This window comes from Mobula birostris, chromosome 2, assembly GCF_030028105.1.
Source record: "Mobula birostris isolate sMobBir1 chromosome 2, sMobBir1.hap1, whole genome shotgun sequence".
Classification (NCBI taxonomy): domain Eukaryota; kingdom Metazoa; phylum Chordata; class Chondrichthyes; order Myliobatiformes; family Myliobatidae; genus Mobula; species Mobula birostris.
The window spans coordinates 8,707,119-8,725,657 of record NC_092371.1 but is presented as its reverse complement, the minus strand read 5'-3'; the positions used below and the strand labels follow the sequence as shown (position 1 = coordinate 8,725,657).

The 18,539-nt window shown below is 45.2% G+C and overlaps 1 protein-coding gene across 3 annotated transcripts in view; it reads right to left on the bottom strand.

Moving 5' to 3' along the window:
* Positions 1-18,539, bottom strand: part of ints3 (integrator complex subunit 3) — a 156,819-nt gene that overhangs the window by 125,524 nt on the left and 12,756 nt on the right. For all 3 annotated transcript variants that reach the window (XM_072282269.1, XM_072282279.1, XM_072282288.1), the window contains exons 4-6: positions 9,850-9,963; positions 3,780-3,864; positions 1,309-1,375 (exon numbers count right to left, since the gene is read on the bottom strand). In XM_072282269.1, coding sequence (XP_072138370.1) covers positions 1,309-1,375; positions 3,780-3,864; positions 9,850-9,963 — 266 coding nt within the window. The remainder of the gene's footprint in view (positions 1-1,308; positions 1,376-3,779; positions 3,865-9,849; positions 9,964-18,539) is intronic.

The following is an 18,539-nucleotide window of genomic DNA, read 5'->3' as shown; positions in this document are numbered from 1 at the left end:
CCATTGGATGCATACCCCAATATGGACTCTGCCCAGTACATCACAGGTACAGCCCTCGCCACCATTGGTAGTATCGACAAGAGACGCTGCCTCAAGAAGGCAACATCCATCAAAGATCCCCACCATCCGGACCATGCCATCTTCACTCAGCTACCATCAGGCAGGAGTTAAAGGAGCCTGAATTAACACCCCATCAGGTTCAAGAACAGCTCCTTCTCTTCAATCATTCATTTCTTGAACCAACTAGCAGAACACTTGCACTAAAACGGGCCTTGTTTATTTCTAATTGTGCTCTCGTAAAAATTGTGTATTTCTTTTGTGACTGCTGTCTATCTGAAGCTACGTGCTTACCTGCTACTGCAAGTAAAATTTTCACTGAACCCACGCGTAAACTCGATTTTCATTTTAACTTTCCCTGTAAACTTTTCCTATCCAAAGATCTATTTTTCTAGATACTTATTTAGAGATACAATGCAGAACAGGCCCTTCCAGCCCAACAAGCCTCACTGCCCAGGAACCCACCTATTTCATAACAGCCTAAGCACAGGCCAATTTACTATGACCAATTAACCGAATAAACAGTACATCTTTAGACTGTGGGAGGAAACCAGAGCACCAAAAAAAACCCACACGGTTCTTATAGAGGACAATGGAATTGAACTCTGGGACGGCCCGGGCTGTGATTACATTGTGCTTACTGTGGCACCGTTACTTAAACAACAACATTTTGAGCATCATCTATGGAGTGAAAGGAATTGGTACTTTGGGGTCGAACCCCTAAGGTCCAGAATCAGGATTTCAAACCAATACGTCAACAATTCCTTCTCCCCAAACAGAAGCCGCTCAACTCACTGACTGCTCCAACAAACAGTTTGCTGCCACAGACTCCAGCATCTGCAGTCTCCAAAGCTCTCTTTAACACTCTTCCATAACAAACCGCAGTTTGTTATGGAACAGTGAAGTTGCAAGTTAGATGCAGAGTGAAGCTCCCTCTAATGCTGTTCCATCACATTCCCCCAGGACAGGGACAGCACAGGTTTGACATAGAAAAATAAAATAGCGAATAAGATACTGAGTGGAACAGATAAATCCACGTATTGCCCAGATTGGGGTTTTTGGGAGAGAGCAGATAACTTTTGTCACTTTGAGCCGAAATATGACATGGAAATTGACTACAAAGCCTCATACATCACCCTCCATGTTCCCCTCCCTGGCAATTGTCAAAGTTTTCTGCTAAAGGTAAGATAGTAATGCCAACAAAAGCAGAAACAGCTTAGAAGAATGCCTCGGCATGAGAGAAGATGATACCTTTGCTCCACCAGGATATCGAGGACACTTTCTGCTAGCCAAATGTTTTTTGGGGTCACATCCCCTCCTGCAGAGAAGAAAAATAACAAATTTCAGCCATAGTAATACACACACACACACACACACAACATGCTAGTGGAACTCAGCAGGTCAGTCAGCATCTATGGAGGGGAATAAACTGTTGACGCTTCAGGAAGAGACCCTTCACCAGGACTGGAAAGGAAGGCGGGGGGAGGAAGCCAGAATAAGAAGGGTGGGGGGCAGGGAAGGAGTATAAGCTGGCAGATGATAGGTGAAGCCATGTGAGGGGGAAGGTAGGTGGATGGGGTAGGAGGGATGAGGTGAAAAACTGGGAGATGATAGGTAGAAGAGATAAAGGCCTGGAGAAGGAATCTGATAGGAAAGGAGAACAGACCATGGGAGAAAGGGAAGGAGGAGGGCAACTAGAGGGAGGTGATAGGCAGGTGAGGAAAAGAGAAGGGGCAAGAGGGAAATCAGAATAGGGAAAAAGAAAAGAGGGACGGTGGGGGAGAAATTACCAGAAGTTAAAGAAATCTATGCTCTGCTATTTTGCTTTTGAGCTCGAGGGAACCCGGACTCATCTTAAGCCAATTCTAAAGCCATGGCACCCATGCTATTCAGCAACTTCCAAACATCTCCCCTGTCCCACTCCTACAAGTAGGACACATTCACTTCCTTTTTGTTAAATCTGTTTTTATGCCCTTTCAGACAAAGCATTACCTGAGTAGAACAGCATGTAAACAGGCCCTCCTGCCCGACTCGCTCATACTGACCAAAAATCTTCTCATTCTTCCATCCCTCTAATTTCTCCCCTTGAATGATTTTCCGCCACCCCCGCACCCAGATTATACCAAAACCCCTACGTTTCACCGTTATCACTGATTAATCAATTGCAAAACAATTACTATATTGATTAGATTGCTCACTCCTCTTGTATGCAAGCATTTTTTTTTTGCATCACTTTATTTGTCCATAAACTATGCAGCTTATCTCAAGCTGAGCTCACAGGCAACAAAACTATTCCCCACTCGTAGGACGCAAGGAAGCTGCCGTCGATGTGATCTTGAAAACTTGGTTCTACAAATGGAAGCCTATTAATTATAAGCCCTTCTGGAATACAAATTGTTCCAAGTCTTCATTAGGACCCACTATGATAGAGGTCAACAAAGGCAAGGTTTAAAGTCTTGGACAGAATGGGTAGAATGAGAGAATGTAGAATTGGTGGGGTAAATGTAAACTGTAGTTAGAGTGCAGTAGGGCGCCACAGTAGTGTAGCAGTTAGCATAATGCTTAACAGCGACGGCGTTCAATTCCCACCACGGTCTGTAATGAATTTGTACATTCTCCCCAGGAACGTGTGGGCTTTCTCTTGGCGCTCCAATTTCCTCTCACATCCCAAAGACATAAGTGTTAGGGTTAGCGAGTTGTGGGCATGCTATGTTGATGGTCGGGGTGTAGCAACATATCCAGGGACAATCCTTGCTGATTTAATTTGATGCAAGCAATGTAGATCACTGTGTGTTTTGATGTACATGCGACAAATAAAATTAGTATTATCTTTGTTCTTTACCTTAGATGCCTACAAGGGTAGCTTGTCAGAGAGGGTGTGAGAAGCTACCTCAGGGGTACAGTAAAAGGGAATGAGACCAGGAGTGGGAAATGGAAAGAGAAAGTTCCTGCAAGCTGGACGTTTCGGGAGATGGAGGCTAATTGTGAATAATTTCCCAAAAGTGATAAAGCAAGAGGTGAGAGCTTCTGTTCCAAAGGTGCCGAGTCGAAAGAAAGAGTGATTCAAAGAGAAATTAGCTTTATTTGTCACATAAACATCAAAGCACACAGCGAAATGAGCCATTATGTCAATGACCAAAACAATCTGAGGATGTGTCAACATGGTCTGCCCACGGCTTACTAACACTGACCCATACATTTTTTTGAATGTGAGAGTGAACCAGAACACATGAAGGAGACCCATGCAGTCATTCCTTATAGGTAGTGGCAGGAATTGAATTCCAATTGATAATTACTGGTGCTGTAAAGTGTAAACTGCTACACCACCGTGCCACCCCAACATGTGGAATAGCTGCCTAAAAGTAACAAAGATTGGGAGCTTCTGACCCAGAGGGGCCAAGTCCAAAGATGGGCAACTGAAGACAGGGGCTTCAACAGATCAGCACCACAGTTTAAAAGCAGGGATGGGACGCTGGCTGAGGAGGAATGTGGCTGGATCAATAGACGGGCAGGGGACCAGCATAGAGCTAATGGAAGTCGAGCTAGGAAAATGAGTGGGGAAAGAGTTTTAAAAGGAGTGCCCCACCACCACCCACACAGGATGAGTACACCATGGTATTGCCTTCCTGTTACCGGATATATCAAGAGAAAGAAGAGTCAGTGAGATCCTAACTACACCAAAACATTTGCCTCCAACCCGTGAGAAGTGAACAAATACTCACCAGCTATCTGCTTCATGAGTGTCATACACACACCATCCGCACCCAGGACTGCGTTCTTCACTATCTCTCGCACCAGCCACACCAGCTGAGGACAAAGAACAGACAGGGTCACCAAGGCCTCATAATCCCTTTAATGAATATGTGTGGCACGGCATCGGTTGCATTCACAGTTCTATTGGCACCAAGCACAAATGTGTTCAACAATGAGTTGAACAGAAAAAAGTCCTTCAGCCCATCATGTTATTCTGCCTAGTCCCATCAACCCATACCCTCCATATCCCTCCCCATCCATTTACTTATATAAATTTCTTTTAAATGCTGTAATCAAATCCACATCCACCACTTCCATTGGCAACTCATTCCACACTCACACCATCCTGAGTGAATAAGTACTCCTTAAATGTTTCACCTTTCACCCTTAACCCATGACCTCTTGGAGTGGCACGGTAGCATAGTGGTTAGCACAGCGCTTTACAATACCTGCAACCTAGGTTCAATTCCTACCACTGTCTGTAAGGAGTTTGTACGTTATCCTCGTGACTGTGTGGGTTTCCTCCGGGTGCTCCGGTTTCCTCCAATAGCCCAAAAACATACTGGTTAGTAGGTTAAATGGTCATTGTAAATTGTGGTGTGATTATGCTAGGATTAAATCTGGGCAGCACGGCTCGGCGGGCTGGAGGAGCTATTCTATGCTGAATCTCAATAAATAGCTACTAGTCTACCCAAACTCGGTGAAAAAACCTGCTTTAATTTACCCTATCTATTCTCATCATAACTTTGTATACCTCCGTCAAATCACCCCTCAATCTCCTATGCTACAGGGAAAAAATCCTGACCTATTCAAAACAAAGGCAGAGAGCAGAGTTGATGATGGAGGAAGGGCATCTCTCAAACGCATCTCCCCCATTTCACACACATCTGCTCTCTCTCCATCCTCCCGCCACCCCACTAGGAATAGGGTTCCCCTGGTCCTCACCTACCACCCCACCAGCCTCCAGGTCCAACATATTATTCTCCGTAACTTCCGCCACCTCCAACGGGATCCCACCACTAAGCACATCTTTCCCTCCCCCCCCCCCACCTCTGCTTTCCGCAGGGATCGCTCCCTACGTGACTCCCTTGTCCATTTGTCTCCCCCATCCCTCCCCACCGATCTCCTTCCTGGCACTTATCCTTATAAGCGGAACAAGTGCTACACATGCCCTTACACTTCCTCCCTTACCACCATTCAGGGCCCCAGACAGTCCTTCCAGGTGAGGCGACACTTCACCTGTGAGTCAGCTGGGGTGATATACTGCGTCCGGTGCTCCGGATGTGGCCTTCTATATGTTGGCGAGACCCGACGCAGACTGAGAGATCGTTTCGCTGAACACCTACACTCTGTCCGCCAGAGAAAGCAGGATCTCCCAGTGGCCACACATTTTAATTCTACGTCCCATTCCCATTCTGATATGTCTATCCACGGCCTCCTCTACTGTAAAGATGAAGCCACCCTCAGGTTGGAGGAACAACACCTTATATTCTGTCTGGGTAGCTTCCAACCTGATGGCATGAACATTGACTTCTCAAACTTCTGCTAATGCCCCACCTCCCCCTCGTACCCCATCCGTTATTTATTTATATACACAGATTCTTTCTCTCTCTCCTTTTTCTTCCACTGTCCCTCTCACCATACCCCTTGCCCATCCTCTAGGCTTTTCCCCCCCTCCCCCCTTGTCTTTCTCCCCGGACCTCCTGTCCCATGATCCTCTCATATCCCTTTTGCCAATCACCTGTCCAGCTCTTGGCTCCATCCCTCCCCCTCCTGTCTTCTCCTATCATTTTGGATCTCCCCCTCCCCCTCCCCCTTTCAAATCTCTTACTAGCTCTTCTTTCAGTTAGTCCTGACGAAGGGTCTCGGCCCGAAATGTTGACTGTACCTCTTCCTAGAGATGCTGCCTGGCCTGCTGCGTTCACCAGCAACTTTGATGTGTGTTGCTTGAATTTCCAGCATCTGCAGAATTCCTCGTGTTTGCATAAACAAAGTCAGGTAGGTTACTGACAGAGCCTGCTCTTCTCTAGAAAGCTCTGTTTATGTTCATCATGCCTCAACCAAAAAAACTTTCAGAGGACCTTAGAAGAATTGTAGAAATGCATGAAGCTGGAAAAGGCTATAAGAGCATTTCTAAAGACCTGAGTGTTCATCAGTCCATAGTAAGAGAAATTGTCTACAAATGGAGGAAATTCAGTACTGTTGCTACTCTCCCTAGGAGTGGGTGTCCTGTAAAGATCACACCAAGAGCACAACGAGCAATGCTGATGGAGCTGAAAAAGAGCCCGAAGGTAACAGCAAAAGACCTGCAGAAATCTCTGGAATTTGCTAAAGTCTCTGTTCATGTGTCCACTATAAGAAAAACACTGAACAAAAATGGTGCTCATGGAAGGACACCACAGAGGAAACAATTGCTCTCAAACAAAAACATTGCTGCACGTGTCAAGTTTGCAAAAGACTACCTGGATGCTCCTCAATGCTTCTGGGACAATGTTCTGGTGGACAGATCAGACAGAAGTCGAGCCTTTTGGCAAAAATGCACACAATGTTTGGAGAAAAGAGGACACTGCACACCAACACCAAAACATCATACAACTGTGAAGCATGGTGGAACGAGAATCATGGCTTGCTGCCTCAGGGCCTGAACAGCTTGCAATTGTTGAGGGAACAACGAATTCAAAATTGTATCAAGACATCTTACAGCAGAATGTCAAGGTAGCTGTCTGTCACCTGAAGCTTAATAGAAGTTGGATGATGCAACAGACAATGATCTGAAACACAAGAGTAAATCAACAACAGAATGGTTTAAAAAAAGAAGAAAGTTCCATGTTTTGGAGTGGTCAAGTCAGAGCCCAGACAGTAAACCAATTGAGATGCTGTGACATGACCTGAAGAGGACTGGTCATACAAAGTATCCCAGAAATATTGATGAACTGAAACAGTTTTGTACGAAGGAATAGTCTAAAATTCCTCGTCGTTGTGCAAGTCTGACCAGCAGCTACAGTTAATGTCTGGTGGAGGTTATTGCTGCTAAAGGAGATCCTACCAGTTATTAGATACAAAGGTTCACATTTTTTTCAGCCTGAACTGTGATTGATTAAATAATGTGTTCAATAAAGACATGAAAAGTACAATTGTTTGTGTGTTTTGTTAGCTTAGGCAGATTGTGTTTCTTTATTACTGTGACCTAGGTGAACATCAGCCCACATTTTATGAGTAATTAATGCAGAAAACCAGGTAATTGCGAAGGGTCCACAAACTGTGTGCGTGCGCGCGCGCGCGCATATCTTTAAAATTTATCTATTTATTGTAATTTATAGTTTTATTATTATGTTACAATGTACTGCTGCCGCAAAACTACAAATTCCATGACATATGCCAGCAATATTAAATCCAAACAAGACAGTCCTGCCGAAGGGTTTCGGCTGGAAGCATCGACTCTGCTATTTTCCCCACAGATGCTGCCTGGCCTGCTGAGTTTCTCCAGCATCTTGTGAATATTGAATCAGATTCTGATTCAGATTCAGCTTTCTACCTAACTCCCTATATTCTCTCTTCAGAATCTCCTCCCATGAACCTACAGTATGAACACTACCCCATTATCATTGTTCTCTTCTTTGTAATACTTTGTATTACATGGTGCTGGTTGTCCATCTTATCCAGCGATGACAGGAAACCTGTGCGGGGGAGTTTTTAAAGTGGAAAGCCATTGCACTGGGGCAGTTCCGCTCTCTGCATCTCAGAAGTCTGGGTTGTGTGGTATGAACTACCATCACAAACTGGCAGTGGATGACCACGATGTCTTCTGTGCTTTGTCATGCCCTTCGTTCTTCATGGATGTTGCAGTACCATCTTCCAAGATGTTGGATCTCTCTTTAGCTCTCATCCGCCCAGTCTGCTGGACCCAGTCTGACTTCTTAGGCGAGGACAGGCATGTCCCTATCTCCCCGGGGTATGAGGCCCGTCAGCTACCCTCATCTTGTTTAGCCCACCTGTCAAAGAGGTGCACTGGGTGTGGCCACTGCCATGTTCAAACAGCTACTTGGAGCCACAGGTGAGAGCTGAGTGCTACTACTACTACGTCGACTCAGGCCTAGGGGGCCGGTGTCGGGCACGATGACGGACTCTCCACTTCTCCCTCTCCCTCATCAGTGTGTTCAGTTCATCTACATTAGCCGCGCCGCTGTCTTCTAGGAGCGTGTCGACCATAGTCTTGGGAGGGCGCCCAGGGTTCATCCTCCCATGCTTGGGCTCCCATATGATGACTAGGCTGGCAGGTAGCTCAGGGTGGCGTAGACAGTGCCCCGCTAGTTGCAGTCTTCTCGCCTCGATTTTAGTGAAAATCATCGGTAGGTTGTTATAGAGCTCAACGTTCGTCATGTGCTGTTGCCAACTCACATCAAGAGCCATCCGGAGCATTCGTGTATAGCAACCATCTAGAGACTTTCGCATCGTCTTGGTGAGTGTCCACGTCTCGCATCCGTACGTGAGAATGGACTCTATGACTGCTATGAAAATCCTCTTTTTAAGCCCCCGGTCAGATTTCCTTCATGTCGTTCATAGCCCTCCACGCCAGTGCCTTCCATATCTTTATGTCCTTCTCCAAACTCATCATTCTTGACCCGAGGTACTTGTAGTCAAAGACTTTCTTAATGGTATCATTCTCTACGGTCTTGAGAGTACCTTCGTCGCAGTTAAACACCATGTACTCTTGTCTTTTTAGCGTTTAGGTGAAGTCCAACTTTATTGCACTCAATTTCCACTTTTGTCAGTAGCTGCTGTGCTTCCTCCATCTGGTCAGAGAGCAGGACTATGTCATCTGTAAAATCGAGATCTGTGAGTGTAACTGGTCTGACCCTTTTGGTTTGCCCTGGTTGTATAGTAAAACCAAGCTTGTCATGATCTTTGGTAGCTTGACGCATGAGTGTTGGTGGGGATCAAAGGCATGTATGGGGTGTCCTGAGAGGTGTAGCACCTCTGGTGAAGGGGCTATACATATATATTTTCTTATTTCTTATTATAATTCATGGTCTAGTTGATGCGTTTGACTGTACTGCTGCTACATTGTCAGTGATAACAAACCTGATTGTGATTGTGGGGAGTATGATCACAGGCAGTTCTGATGCAGCACATTTTCCTCCCTTGCTGGTAGTTCAGTTGCTGTTGACTCACCCAGAGATACAATGCGATGGGGAATGAGACACCCTTATACGCTTACCTCCAGTCGCAGTTACTCTTACAATGCGTTTCCACTGCAACATTTAGGAGAGGTTTGGACAAGTACACGGATGGGAAGGGTATAGAAGGCTATGGTCCAGTTGTGGGTCAAATGGAGTAGGCAGACTATAGATGGGCCAAGGGGCCTGCTTCTGGGCTGTAGTGCTGCGCAACTTGGTGCCTGACCACAAACCCAAAAGTGATAACGATTCGTGGACGTGTATTGGGCTGCAGAGCCACGGGACAACATGCTGTGCAAAAACCATTAACCCTACAAATCTCCCAATCATTTTGCTGTCTGTAAGAATTTTGTACATTCTCCCTGTGATGGTGTGGGCTTCCTCTCACATTCCAAAGACGTACAGATTTGTAGGCTAATCAGTCACACGGTGCAATTAGGTGGCACAAGCTTCTCAGGCCAAAAGGGCCTATTACAAAACCGCATCTGACGCTGACCCAACAGCACCAACCCAACAGAGCGCCACGCCCTCAACGTCACCCTCCCCTCTGCCAGTGAGCACAGCACTACCCCTACCTAACCCAGTAGCACTCCCTCAGTATTGCCCCATGCCCACTGAAACAGCAGCACTGTCTCAGCGCCACATCACCACCATCCAACCTGCATAGACATGGCGCCCCCAGACAGCACTCCCTTGCCCCCCCCACCTCAAAACAGTGCAGCACTCCGTCAACCAGGAGTTTCTTCGCCTCAAGTCTCGAACTGGACACGCAAAGCTGTAAACCGCCCTCCCCCCACCCCCCAAGACTTAGGGTGACACGTGCTGAAGCAAAGCAGGCCTTGGCTATGACAACAGGACTCACCTGTACTCTGACAGTGTCCTGAAGCTTCAGGTACTTTTCCATGAGGAGCTGGTTAATTTTGATTAAAATTAGGTTCATGCCATCTCTGCTCACCAGCGTCAGATCCCGGTAACACTGTAATACAACATTAAAAACAGGAAAAATTACAGAAAAAGATGCATTTATGCAGCACCCTACAATTGCTTTGGACTCATGGTCCCTGTTTGTTTGTTTATTTATTTCGAGATACAGCAGGGTAACAGGTCCTTCCAGCCCAATGAGCCCACAGCACCCGATTATACCTGAAGGCCATAGGACATGGGAGCAGAATTAGGCTATTCAGCCCATCGAGTCTGCTTTACCATTTCAGTATGGCTAATTTATTAGTGCACTCAACACCATTTTCCTGCCTTCTCTCCATAAACTTTGACATCCTGACTAATCAAGAATCATCTTCATTTTAAATGTACCCAGTGACTTCCATATTTACCATATGGAATCTTTAAATACCACAATTAGTCTCCTCTTTCTGACAACATAAGCCTGGTCTTGTGCAACCTGACTGCATCACTTAAACTGCGGCAAATGAATCACCGGCGTCTAATGGTCAGAACCACACAAAGCGGGGCAGACAGAATCAAACTGGATCAGAACAGGAGGCCAGTCAGAGCTTGCATGTTCTCCCTGTGAGCATCTGTGTTTCTTCCCACATTCCAAGGACGTACATGTTAATTGTAAATCAGTAAGCTGTCAGCATACTATGTTGGCACCGCGGGCCTGACACCTTTGAGAACTGCCCCCGGCACATCGTCAGACTGTGTTGATTGTTGACGCAAACTGCGCATTCCACTGTATGTTTTGATGTACATGTGACAAGCAAAGCTCATTTTCCATCTATGCATCTGAATGTCCAACAGTCACATTTTTGTTCAAGACTCTTCATTTGTCAGTCCAGATAAAGAGTCCTGACCTGAAACATTGACTGTCCATTTCCCTCCAAAGATGCTTCCTTACTGAGTTCCTCCAGCATAAAACAATACACACAGGAACAGGCCCTTTGGCCCACAATGTTGTGCTGAACCAGCTGAAAAGCAAATCAAAAAACACCTAAACACTAGCTCCTACCTACACAACGTCCATATCCCTTCATAAACAAGAGAAAATCTACAAATGTTGGAAATCCAAGTCCTGCTGAAGGGTCTCGGCTCGATATGTCAACTGTATGCTTTTCTATAGATAATGCCTAGCCTGCTGAGTTCCTTCAGCATTTTGTGTGTTGCATCCATATCCCTTCATCTTCCTCACATTCATGTGCCAATCTAAATGTCTCTTAAAAGCCTTTAATATATTTGCCTCTACCACCATAGCAGACAGCGCATTCCAGGCAACCACCACTCTGAGTAAAACAAACTTAACCTTCACACCCCATTTGAACCTACCCCCTCTCACCTCCAAAGTATGCCCTCTGGTATTAGACATTTCTACTCTGAAACACATTCCCTGTCTACTCTATCTATGCCTCTCACAATCTTACAAACCTCTAACAGATCTTTCCTTAGTCTCCACCACTCCAGAGAAAACAACCCAAGTTTACCCAGCCTCTCACAGTAATACATGCCCTCTAAACCAGGCAGCATCCTGGTAAACTTTTCTGCGCCCTTTTCAAAGCCTCAACTTCCTTCCTATAGAGGGGTAACCAGAACTGTATGCAATACTTCAGATGTGGCCTAACCAGGTTTTGTAAAATTGCAACATAGCCTCTTGACTTTTGAACGTAATGCTTCAACTAATAAAAGCAAGCATTCCATAAGCCTTCTTAACTATCCTATTAACCTGTGTAGCCACTTTCAAGGAGCTATGAACGTTGCTTGTTGATCTAGATACCAGCACTACAGTCTCTTGTAACTTCAATTTCCTTCACTTATTTATTTATGGGGTGTGGATGCCCAGAGTGAAGAAGCATTTCAGCAGCTCTGTCTTGGGCTCAGTGCTTACTCAACCACCTCAGAGGGCTCTTGGAAGTTATTGATGGGCAAGACTCACATACCGAGCACAATGGACAAGGACAGATTTCCTCAGTATCCATTACTGATGCTAGCTTGTTCATGCTAGATTTCATCTTACGAAATGGGCTTGCATTCCCTCAGCTGCATTTGTAGAAGGTGAACTTGCATTGCCAGAGCTTTAGTCTAGTTTGTAATCTAGAATCTGGTCAGTTAACTTAGTTGGTTATGCCATGGTACTAATAAAGCCAAGGTCATGGGTTTGATTTCTGTACAGACCAGTTGTTTTAACATATGGAGTGTTTGATGGCTCTGGGCCTATATTTGCTAGAGTTTAGAAAAAAAATGGGGGGGGGGGGAATCTCATTGAATCCTACTGAACACTGAAAGGCATAGATAGAGTGGACATGGAGAGGATGTTTCCAGTATTGGGAAAGTCTAGGAGCAGAGGACACAGAATACAATATATATTAATGATTTAGATGAGGGAATTAAAAGTAACATTAGCAAATTTGCCAATGACACAAAGCTGGGTGGCAGTGTGAAATGTGAGGAGGATGTTATGAGAATGCAGGGTGCTTTGGACAGGCTGGGTGAGTGGGCAGATGCAGTTTAATGTAGATAAATATGAGGTTATCCACTTTGGTGGTAAGAACAGGAAGGCAGATTATTATCTAAATGGAGTCAAGTTAAGAAAAGGGAAAGCACAACGAGATCTAGGTGTTCTTGTACATCAGTCACTGAAAGCAAGCATGCAAGTACAGCAGGCAGTGAAGAAAGCTAATGGCACGCTGGCCTTCATAACAAGGGGAATTGAGTATAAGAGCAAAGAGGTCCGTCTGCAGCTGTACAGGGCCCTGGTGAGACCACACCTGGAGTACTGTGTGCAGTTTTGGTCTCCAAATTTGAGGAAGGACACTCTTGCTATTGAGGGAGTGCAGAGTAGGTTCATAAGGTTAATTCCCGGGATGGCGGGACTGTCGTATGTCGAAAGATTGGAGCGACTGGGCTTGTATACTCTGGAATTTAGAAGGCTGCGAGGGGATCTTATTGAAACATATAAGATTATTAAGGGATTGGACACGCTGCATGTTCCCACTGATGGGTGAGTCCAGAACCACAGGCCACAGTTTAAGAATTAGGGGTAGGCAATTTAGAACGGAGTTGAGGAAAAACTTTTTCACCCAGAGAGAGGTGGATATATGGAATGCTGTGCCCCAGAAGGCTGTGGAGGCCAAGTCTCTGGATGCTTTCAAAAAAAAAGAGATGGATGGAGCTCTTAAAGATAGCGGAATCAAAAGTTATGGGGATAAGGCAGGAACTGGATACTGATAGTGGATGATCAGCCATGATCACAGTGAATGGCAGTGCTGGCTCGAAGGGCCGAATGGCCTACTCCTGCACCTATTGTCTATAATAGGTTATCAATTTAGAACGCAGATGAAGAAAAATGTCATCAGCCAGAAAGCAGTGAATCTGTGAAGTTCACTGCCACAGTCGGCTGTGGAGACAAGTCAGTAGATATTTAAACCAGAGATTGATAGGTTCTTGATTAGTAAGGGAGTCAAAGGTTACGGGGAGAAAGCAGAACAAGGTTGAAAGGGGAAATACATCAGCCACATTGGGTCATACGCCCCAATTCTTTTCTATGGCTTATGGTTTGCCAGTTCAATAAGAACCAGAAGCATTGAGTACATCATTTTGAAGAGCACTTCTGGGATCGCTCGGCTTTTTCTGGCAGAGAATTCCAAGCCCTTACAACTCAAATGGAAAACAAAGCTCTTCTTCTCTCTCCCCTACTCCTTTAAAATCCATAAACTAGAGTTTTAATTTTTTGCCAGGTCACATTTTAATCCTGTTATAGATACCCCATGTCCCTGGCATAGCATTCTGCTACACATGCATGTGTGCCCATGTTAACTCAAATTAAACATTAACACATTAGAGTTCACTGCTACAGCAACATAATTAGATAACCATACTCTTTACATTTCCCATGGCAACAGCCTCTCTAGGGTCCAGCACATTTTTAAATTAAAACTGCCTCTGAGATTACAAAAATTATGCCTACACCTGCACCCACAGTTAACAAGAACGGTACAGCACAGTACAGGCCCTTTGGCCCACAATGTTCTGCCATCCTTTTAACCTACCATAAAAATAAATCTAGCTTACCTCACATAGACCCCTTTTCTTTCATCAATGTGTCTATCAAAGAGTCTCTTAAATACCCCTAATTTGTCACCACCCCCTCCCTGTAGGGTGCTGCACACACCCACCACACACTGTGTACAAAAACCTACCTCTGACATTCTCCCTATACTTTCCTCCAATCACCTTAAAATTATGCCCCCTCGTGTTAGCCTGTTCCGCCCTAGGAAAAAAAGTACCTATGTCTCTCAGCACCTTATACACCCCCATTAAGTCACCTCTCATCCCCCTTCGTTCCAAAGAGAAAAGCCCTAACTCTCTCAACCTATCTTCATAAGACATGCTCCCTAATCCAGGTAGCATCTTGGTAAGTCTCCTCTGCACCCTCTCTAAAGCTTCCACATCCTTCTTATAATGAAGTGAACAGAACTGAACACAATACTCCAAGCGTGAATTGTTAATAACAAAAAAAACTGGATGGAACACTGCTAGGCCAATAAACTTTGCTCATAAAAACTAACTCACCAAGTTCTAGACGATGCAGAAACAGGAAGAGGACACTTAGCCCTTCAAGTAGATTCCAACTTTTCAAAAACCTTTAATAATCCATGGTTTACACCAACCTGTCATTTTCCTCATAACCTTTAAGAGTCTGGTTAACTACAATATAGCAGAGACTATAAATTAACAATTAACCCCTTATCCATAGTCATTTGCAGAGAGTTACATACTCCATCACCCTCGACATATTGAAATGTTGCCCATACATAGGAGATGAAATAGGCTATTCAGCCCATCAAGTCTTCTCCACCATTTAACCCTGGCTGATTTACTATCCCTCTCAACCCCATTCTCCTGCCTTCTCCCCGTAACTTTTGACACCCTGACTAATCAAGAACCTATCAACCTCTGCTTTATATATAACCAATGACTTGGCCTCCACAGCGTCTGTGGCAATGAATTCAATAGATTCACCACCTTTTCGCTGAAGAAATTCTTCTTCATCTTTGTTCTGAAGAGATAATCCCTCTATCCTGAGGCTGTGCCCTCTGGTCCTAGACTCCTCCACTATTGGAAACATCCTCTCCAAGTCCACGCTACCTAGGTCTTTCAATAATTGATAGGTTGCAATGAGATTCCTCTTCATTCTTCTAAATGCCAGCAAATATAGACTCAGAGCCATCAAGCGCTCCTCATACATTAACCCTTTCACTCCCGAGATGATTCTCACAATTCTCCCCTGGACCCTCTCCAACGCCAGCAATCCTTTCTTAGATATGCTCACAATAGTCAAAATATGATCTGACCCAAAGCCTTGGAATTTCTCAACATTACATCTTTGCTTCTATAGTCTAGTCCTCTGGAAATGAATGCCAATATTGAAATTGCCTTCCTTACTACCAACTCAACCTGCAAGATAGCCTTTAGGGAATCCTGCACGAGGACTCCCAAGTCCCTTTACCTCTCTGATTTCAGAATTTTCTCTCCATTTAGAAAATAATCTATACCTTCATCCCTTTATTCTACCAAGGTACATGACCATACACCTCCTTTCACTGTATTCCAACTGCCCATTTCACCCAATCTGTCCAGGACTCCCTGCTTCCTCAACATTGCCTGACCGTTGACCTATCCTTGTATCATCTGCAAATTCACTCCTGATAAAACTAATTTGCATACATTGTCCTCGAGCCTCAGACTCCCAGTTCTAAAGAAAATATACAAAGGTAAAGTACCAGGAATTTGGAAATATTCGAGAAGCCAAGCAACAGCCATGTATCAGAAGAGCTAACGGCTTGGCCTGACAACTTTTTGTCAGAACTTACTTGTGTGTTAGTCATGATCAACCTGAAATATTGTTTCTCTCTCTATGACACTGCCTGATTGGCTGACTAGTCTTAGCATCTTCTGTTCGTTTACAGCAGAAACAATGCCCTATGTTGTCCTGAAAACTTAAACAAAATCATCTCTTAACCTGCTAAATTTCGGGGAATAATTTCCACACTAGAGACTGTAGATGCTAGAATCTGGAGAAATAAACAACAAAACTGAAGTAACTCAATAGGTCAGGCAGCACCTGTGGAGGAAAATGGACAGTCAACATTTCAGTTTGAGACCCTTCACCTGGTTTGGCTGATGACATCAACTATTCATTTCCCTCCACAGATTGGGTTTAGAAGAATGAGGGGGGACCTCATTGAAACCTATCAAGTACTGAAAGGCCTGGATAGAGTGGATGTGGAGAGGATGTTTCCAATAGTGAGAGAGTCCATGACCAAAGGAATACATAGACAACCCTTTAGAACAGAGATGAGGAGTAATTTATTTAGCCAGAGGGTGATGAGTCTGCCACAGATGGTTGTGGATATATTTAAATAGGAAGTTGATAGTGTCTTGATTAGTCAGGGCATCAAAGGTTACAGGGAGAAGGCAGAAGCATGGCATTGAGAGGGATAATGAATCAGTCATGATGGAATTGCAGAGCAGACTCAATGGGTCAAATGTTCTAACTCTGTGCCTACTTCTTACGGTTTTATTCTGCTTGATCAGAGAATAATACCCTAGTTTGAATACAATGTCTTAAATTAATACTTGTGGATCAGGTATCAATATGAAGAATCTACACTGCACACCCAAAGCTGAGATCATAATCAGATTTATTAACAATGAACTATGTGAAATTTGTTGTTTTGTGGCAGCAGGATCAAAATCAATAAATTTTAAAAAATTAATGAATACTGCAAAGGAATAAAACTCTACCACGGACAGTCCCGAGTTCGGAGAAGCATAGGGAATGAGTCCTGTGGACGACCCCGAGCCCGGAGTAACAGACGGAACACCACCCGTGGAGGCCCTGAGCCTGGAGTAACAGAGAGAACTCCACCCCAGTACGGCCCCAAGCCCTGGGTAACAGAGAGAACTCCACCCGTGTACAGCCACAAGTCTGGAGTATCAGACGGAACTCTACCCGTGTACAGCCAGAAGTCTGGAGTAACAGAGGGATTTTGGCCGTGGACGACCCCGAATCCGGGGTAACAGAGGGAACTCCACCCGTGTACAGCCACAAGTCTGGAGCATCAGACAGAACTCTACCTGCGGATGGCCTCGAGCCCGGGGTAACAGAGGGATCTCGGCCGCGGATGGCCCCGATCTCGAGGTAATCGAGGGATCTCAGCTGTGGATGGTCCCGAGTAACAGAAGGAACTCCACCAGTGGACAGCCCAAGCCTGGAGTAACAGAGGGATCTCAGCCGTGGATGGCCCCAAGCCCGGAGTAACATGGGGAACTCAAACGTAAGCTGTCCCGAGCCTGGAGTAACACAGGGGACACCCAGCCAGGTCCCAAGCCCAGAGTAACATGGGGAACTTGGCCGTGGACAGCCCCGAGCAACACAGGGAACTCAGCCAGGGACGGTCGCAAGCCCAGAGTTACATGGGGAAATTGGCCGTGGACAGTTCTGGAGTAGCACTGGGAACTTGGCCACGGACAGTACTGATCCCGGAGTAACATTGGGATCTTAGCCGTGGATAGTCTTAAGCCTGGCAGTGGGGGGTTAGGCATGATCATGATCAAATGGTAACTCAGCCAGGGATGGTCCATGAGCCCAGCAGCCAAGGAAAGAGGGATGGAACTGCTAGCAACCATCCCGTAAAAATTCAGAGCTGTAGGAAGCTCCAAAGACCTCTTCCCTGGGAGAGGAAGGATCTTCGAAGACGGGCTACACCTTGGGACAACCTGAAGGACTGGTCTACGACACAAGACTCTGGTGAGCTGCCGTCAGCGGCCTATGGACCCGGTAGGGGTGATGGGCTTAAGGAGCAGCAAAGAAATAACAAGGTGATGTCCATGGCTCGTTCGGAAATCTGATACAATGATCATGCCAATCTGCGTGTGATTTGATCAGGAGCAATGCACAAAATGCTGCAGGACCGACGAAAGTCGACTATTTATTCCCCTCCATAGACGCTGTCACTGAGTTCCTTCAGCCTTTTGTGTGTGTTGCTCCAGATTCCTAGTGTCTGCAGTCTCTCATATCTCTTTTGCAGGACTTTGTTTCGGGCTTGTTACAATCTCTACTCATCTCTCAGTCATTTCAGAGCTTGTCTTCTGTATTCATATAATTCTCTCTGCAACCTTGCAAAGTAATTTAACCTGGGATCATTGTGGAAATGAGTTCTTAGTTCCTCTCCTCTCAAAGGTTGAGATATCTCTTGCTGACTTGTGCTACCCAGGTGTAAACGTGTTATAGCAGATGGAATCAAACCAGAACATTAGTAAATATATTTATTCATTTTTATTTTATTGTGAGATACCACCTGGAACAGGCCCTTCCAGCCCAACAAGTTGCACCGCCTAGCAACCCACCTATTTAAACTTAACCTAATCACAGCATAATTTACAATGACCAACCTACTAACCCGTACGCCTTTGGATTGTGGGAGAAGTCCGGAGCACCTGATGGAAACCCATGCATTCACGGACAGGCCATATAAACTTCTTACAGACTGTTTCGGAATTGAACTCCATTTCACGAACCGTAATAGCATTGCGCTAATC